Source organism: Salpingoeca rosetta, assembly GCF_000188695.1.
Source record: "Salpingoeca rosetta unplaced genomic scaffold supercont1.12, whole genome shotgun sequence".
NCBI lineage: Eukaryota > Choanoflagellata > Craspedida > Salpingoecidae > Salpingoeca > Salpingoeca rosetta.
In genome coordinates, this window is record NW_004754922.1 from 1,221,288 (window position 1) to 1,227,161 (window position 5,874).

At 55.8% G+C, this 5,874-nt stretch overlaps 1 protein-coding gene across 1 annotated transcript in view; it reads left to right on the plus strand.

The window, feature by feature from the left end:
- The window catches only part of PTSG_12296 (uncharacterized protein), a gene marked incomplete at both ends in the record, with an annotated part of 15,275 nt that overhangs the window by 4,550 nt on the left and 4,851 nt on the right, over nucleotides 1-5,874 (plus strand). The window contains 18 exons of the mRNA XM_004993853.1: nucleotides 13-90; nucleotides 127-838; nucleotides 975-1,279; nucleotides 1,456-1,681; nucleotides 1,865-1,931; nucleotides 2,072-2,157; nucleotides 2,305-2,369; nucleotides 2,562-2,750; nucleotides 2,924-2,984; nucleotides 3,142-3,237; nucleotides 3,413-3,549; nucleotides 3,726-3,824; nucleotides 3,980-4,107; nucleotides 4,264-4,698; nucleotides 4,892-4,955; nucleotides 5,091-5,214; nucleotides 5,361-5,460; nucleotides 5,619-5,765. Of these exons, the coding sequence (XP_004993910.1) occupies nucleotides 13-90; nucleotides 127-838; nucleotides 975-1,279; nucleotides 1,456-1,681; nucleotides 1,865-1,931; nucleotides 2,072-2,157; nucleotides 2,305-2,369; nucleotides 2,562-2,750; nucleotides 2,924-2,984; nucleotides 3,142-3,237; nucleotides 3,413-3,549; nucleotides 3,726-3,824; nucleotides 3,980-4,107; nucleotides 4,264-4,698; nucleotides 4,892-4,955; nucleotides 5,091-5,214; nucleotides 5,361-5,460; nucleotides 5,619-5,765 (3,119 nt within the window). The remainder of the gene's footprint in view (nucleotides 1-12; nucleotides 91-126; nucleotides 839-974; nucleotides 1,280-1,455; nucleotides 1,682-1,864; nucleotides 1,932-2,071; nucleotides 2,158-2,304; nucleotides 2,370-2,561; nucleotides 2,751-2,923; nucleotides 2,985-3,141; nucleotides 3,238-3,412; nucleotides 3,550-3,725; nucleotides 3,825-3,979; nucleotides 4,108-4,263; nucleotides 4,699-4,891; nucleotides 4,956-5,090; nucleotides 5,215-5,360; nucleotides 5,461-5,618; nucleotides 5,766-5,874) is intronic.

Genomic DNA, 5,874 nt, shown 5'->3' on the forward strand with positions numbered 1-5,874 from the left:
GTACCACACGAGCTCCTACTGCCCGACATTTGGTGAGGCCTACCAAGGGCGTGATCAGCGAGTTGTGGCGCGTATGAGGAGAGATGGCATGTGGAGGTCGTGGCATGCAGGTCGTTTGGCGTGAAGAACATTGCTCAACTTCCCCTTGGCTCACCACACACACACACACACACACACACACACACACACACACACACACACACACACGGATACACACACGCACACACACACACACTCACACACAAACCAACCAGGTGGTGGCCACGACCTTCGTTTCTACTCCAACTGCCAGCGCGTGACGACGAACTCGCATTCGTACCGCATTGCGTCTGGCGGCTACAATGACTACTGGGCCACCGGCACCAACAGCATCTATGTCGATGAGATGGAGGTGTTCTATCTCACGGAGGACGCGTATGACCCGTGCGATGGTATTGTGTGCCAAACCAACCCGTGTACCCCCGCCAACGTGTGCCAGCTCGGTGTGTGCATGTCCACCACCATTGCTGACGGAACCCCGTGCGACGATGGCGACGCCACGACGGCGTTTGACACGTGTGTTGCCGGCCAGTGCGTGGGTGCTTCGCGCTACTCCAACACGTCCTCCTACACCCTCGACGACCTCCACCCCGGACGCACATACGCTGTGCAGGTGCAGGCGTACACCAGCATTGGCGGCGGTCCGCTCAGCGATGCCGTTCACGGCACCACACTCGAGGCGCCGCCATCATCTGGCCCTGTGGACGTCGCCGGCACAGCGCTGTCTGATTCGAAGATCAAGCTCACATGGAACGCACCAGCCAACCCGACGCACAACGGCCGCCTTCTTGGCTACGAGGTGTGTGTGTGTGTGTGCCTGTACGTGCTTTGCTGTCTTGTGTTCCCATTCGTTGTGGCGTTAAACTGAACCAGCTTTCATCTTTGGCCGCGTTCACCTGCTCACATTCCCTGCTGTCTCCCACCTCTCCCTTCAGGTTTACATTGCCTCTGCTGGTGGCCCGGCCGCGTTTGTGACGAGCCTCAACTACTACACCTTCACCGTCACGGGGCTGAAGCCCTACACGGAGTACACCTTCTACCTGACCACGTTCAACGGTGCCGGTGCCTCACCGCCATCCCAGAACATCACTGTGCGAACACAGGAGGCACCACCTGGCCCACCGTCCAACGTGCAGGCTGACGAAGAGCTGTCTGACAACGGCGAGGTGATCACCATCAGCTGGCAGCCACCATACGAGCCAAACGGCATCGTCACCAAGTACACCATCTACTACAAGAAGTGAGTGATTCCTGGTGGTGATGAGAATGGTGTGTGTGTGTGTGTGCGTGTGTGTGTGTGTGTGTGAAGAGTGGGCGCTTGTTTAATTACTCTTCGCACTGCTCACGCATGGCTCCTCTCTCATCAAGCTAAATCCTTCTCGCCTCCACCATTCCAACAACGCGCGCTTGTGCCAGGCTCGGTGGCACGTGGCAGTCCATGACCACGTCCAGTGGCAGTGTGCGGTCCGTTGAGATTGATGGCCTGGACCCCATCTCCACCTATGTCGTGCAAGTGACGGCGTGGACGTCAGCTGGCGAGGGCGAGCGAAGCAACCCCATCACCCCCACCACCGGTCAGGGCATTCCTCGCACACCGCCCGACAACGTCGACGCCAACGCGCTCAACAAGACAGCCATCAAGGTGTGTGTGTGTGTGTGTGTGCCTGTGTGCGCGCGTGTGTATTGGATCTTAGGAGAGTGCGTATTTTTTTGTTAGTGTGACTGTCCGTTTGCAACAACATCATTCCGTCACTTGCCCACTCATTTTCTCCATTCACCGACTCACCACAACTACAACAACAATCGCTGTCACTATCACGAACAGCTCACGTACGAGCTTCCGCCGTCGGATGAGGGCGACGTCGTTGAGTACAGCATCTACTACACGCCAGGTGCGCAGTTGCATGCATGCATGCAAATGAATGCTGCGATGAGAGTGGGTCTTGCTGGTGATGGCCTTTCCACTCGTAACTCACACAAGCATGCATGTACACACACACACACACACATTCACACGTGCACACGCTTGCAGAGTATCTGCCTGATTCGTGTGACGACATCACCTGTGTTCGCGCCAGCGCGTGCTACGAAGAAGCAACATGTGTTCTCGACCCATACGTGAGTGTGTACAGCGACCTGAATGCTAAATCAGTGCTTGTAGTTGCTGAGCTGGCTTGAGTTTATCCGCACACACACACACACACACATCCAAGCTCGCTAACACGCTTCACTCTCCTCGTGTATTTGCTTTTTGTGGGTTTTCAGCGTGGTCCAATGTGCCAGCAGACCCCGAAACCAGACGGCACGCCGTGCGGCGATGATGATGAAAAGTGAGTCGCTCATCTCAACACATGAACGATGGCTTTGCGTGTTGGTGGTTTGATGCAGCGCGTTTGTGTGGGTTTGTGTGTATGTGATTGTGTGTGTGTGTGTGTGTCCGCACACCGCTTTTATCATTTCACGCAATGTCTCACGACGTATCACCAACTCGCCACGCTCCGCCACTCTTCACACCCCGACAGCACCCAATTTGACACGTGCGTGGCCGGTGAGTGCCGCGGCGTACCCGCGCCCAACAACCTCAACTCCTTCCCGAGCGTTCTCTCCACCTCGTGGCCATCGCGCAGCTACGGCATGGGCTACAGCCCGCGCCGCCACGAGTGGTGGTTCCCGGAGTACACGTCTTCCTCCGATGGCACCATCGTGTACAGGTGTGTGTGTGTGTGTGTGTGTGTGTGTGTGCGCGCGCGCTTGGAAGTGTGTGTATGTGTGTCGATATGTTGGTGCGCGCGCTTGTTCTTACCTCGTACATTTCTGTTGTTAGATGTTCCAATCTCATGCATGTCACCACCAACCACCAACACCTGAACACTGATGCTTGCAGGTATGACGCCACGGACGTGTCCACGTATCTCGGCCGATTCCGCATCCAGCAGCGCCGCTACGTGAGTTTAGGGTGGTGGCGATGGTGGTGTGGGTGTGACAGCAGAGGTGGTGGGGGCTGCTGCTTGCTTGTGCATGAATGATGCATGCTCTATGCAATGCAAGAGCCCTTCGACACACGCTCCCCTTCACACGACAATTACCTTCACATCTTTGCAGATCATGCAAATCTGGCCTGATGTGGATGACACGTATCTGATTGATACGTATGGCGACAACTACGTCCATCGCATGGGTCCATTCCCGCTCGTCACGGTACTACGATGATGTGCTTGCGCTTGTGTGTGTGTGTGTGTGTGTGTGTGTGTGTGTGTGTGTGTGTGTGCGTGCGTGTGTGTGTGTGTGTGTGTGCGTGTTTGAAGAAGCTGCCAGGTCACGTGCGTACTCACATCGCATCCTCCTTGCTCACCACCACCACCACCACCATCAGACCATCTGGTCATACAACGTGGGCAGTACGGTTGGCGGTGTGTCTGTGTACCGTGACAAGGTGTACGTCATTCGCAGTGGCAGCACCAACCTGCGCATCCTCGATCGCGACAGCGGCCAATACCTCCAGTCTGTCAAGTGAGTCGTTGCACATGTGTGTGTGCGTGCGCGCGCGTGTGTGTGGTGCTCGCATGCGTGCGTGTCTTGCTGTCACTCTGCTCATGTAGCTTTCTTAATCTCACAACACCATCAAACTCATCACCACCACTCACGTGTATCACGTGTGCATACAACCCCCTTCCCTCTCTCCACAGCCTGCAAAGCTCGCCGGGCTTCTCCAACATTTATGGGACTTTCGCTGTCGTTAACGGCCGCATCTTCGCTGGTGACTACAACGACAGATACATCTACCAGTGCGTCATGTGTGATGTTTTGCATCGTGCGCATGTGTATGCAGTCATGTGATGTTTGGCTCTGCAAGTTATTGTCGTGTGTTCATCTATTGCCCACATACACACACAATCACCACCACCACCACCAACACCACCAACACCAACAATCACGACAGGTATGACCTAAGCAACTTCCAGTACCAGTCCCGCTACATCTACCACAACCAGGACACGCGCAAGCTCGGGTTTGATGGACAGAACATCTGCCTGAGCTACTCCAACGATCCAGTGCAATGCTACCAAGGTGTGAGCACGCGTGTGTGAGCTTAGGTGGGAGGCGTTAAGTTTTGTGTGCGTGAATGTTTGTGTTGGTGTGCGCTTGCGTTTGTGTGGGTTTGCTCCTCTTATCAATCTCACCACCCACGCATACACACACACGCATGCACGCACGCGACTGCAGTTGTGGATGAGAATGTGTACGGCGACCGCTCTGTGTTCCAGCGGAGACCAACGCAGGCCATCATGGGCTCTGAGATCCTGACCAAGGACATGAACCTGGCCATCTCCAAGGAGGTGTCGCCCAACAGTGACACGAGTTTCAAGCTTTGCTTCCGCGCATCCGACCACGGCTTCTCCGGCTCCACCTTCCACTCACGCTGCGACAACAAGGGCCAGACGGTCGTCGTTGTCCGCTCGACAGAGGGCAGCCCACAGGGTCCACGTGTGTTTGGCGCCTTTGCTCCCAACAGCTGGCGCTCTGACACGTCCACGTATCTGCGTGCCGACGACGCCTTCCTCTTCCGCTTTGTCAACAACGGCCAGTTTGAGCGCACAGAGCTGCTCAACTACCCGCAGTACGCGCAGTACACACGCCCAAACTACTGCCCAGAATTCGGTGAGGTGTTTGCCTGTGCGTGCGTGAGTGCGTGTTGGTGTACGCTGTTGATTTGGTCTGGAGTTCGTCGCTGACTTGTGCGAGCGCGCACATACACTCACACACACACACTCACACACACTCACACACACACACTCTCTCTCTCACACACACACACACACACACTCACTCACACACATTGACGCACATGTAGGCAACTCTGATTTCCGCATGTCAACCGACTGTCGGTCTGGATACACCAGCACGAGTGCCTACACGTGAGTCAAACCCATGCATGTGTGCTTTGGACTCGAATTCCTCTGTGTTCAATGAAACTGCAACCAATGTTGTCATTTCCTCATACTCATCGCCATCCATGCTGTTGCGTGTATCCGTGCTATTGCTGAGCGCAGTGTGCACCAGAGCAGCAGCACGTACAACAACGAGTGGTTGACTGGCTCCTACAACAGCTGGCAAGTGGATGACGTCGAGGTCTTCTACCGCGTGGACGTTGCAGCCGATCCGTGCTCCGATGTGGTTCGTACAGCGAAGAGCCCAGCATGCTTATGATGCTTGCCTTGCATGTGTGTGTTGGGTTGGTAAACTGCCAAAACACTTAGTATCACGAATCCCTTCGTGTCAATCTCATCCTCATGCGCATCATCATGGTCCAAACATTGCAGACATGTGATCCACCAATGGATCAGTGCAAGCAGCCCGGTCGCTGTGTCAGTGGCGAGTGCGTCTATGACGATGCGCCAGATGGCACCGACTGCGACGATGGTGAGCTTGAATGCTTGTGTGCGTGTGTGTGTGTATGTGTGTGTGTGTGTGCGTATCTATGCTTTTGTGTGCATCGAGTCACCATTGCACGTCTCCTCGTTCCTCACCAACAAACACACAAACGTGCCACTCCCCTTCGAACAACGCACCCTTTGCAGGCGACGATGCGACGGTGTTTGACTCGTGCCAGGACGCCGTCTGCGTTGGCCGCCATCCCGTCATCACGGAGGACAACCAGCACACGTTCACTGGCCTCGACCCGTACACCACCTACGCCTTCCGTGTGGCTGCCCGCACCGTCCGCGGTCAGGGCCCGGGCCTCTGACGCCGTCCGCGCTCGCACTCTCTCCGGCACCCCAACAGGTTGGCGCTTGTGTGTGTGTGTGTGTGTGTGTGTGTGTGTGTGTGTGTGTG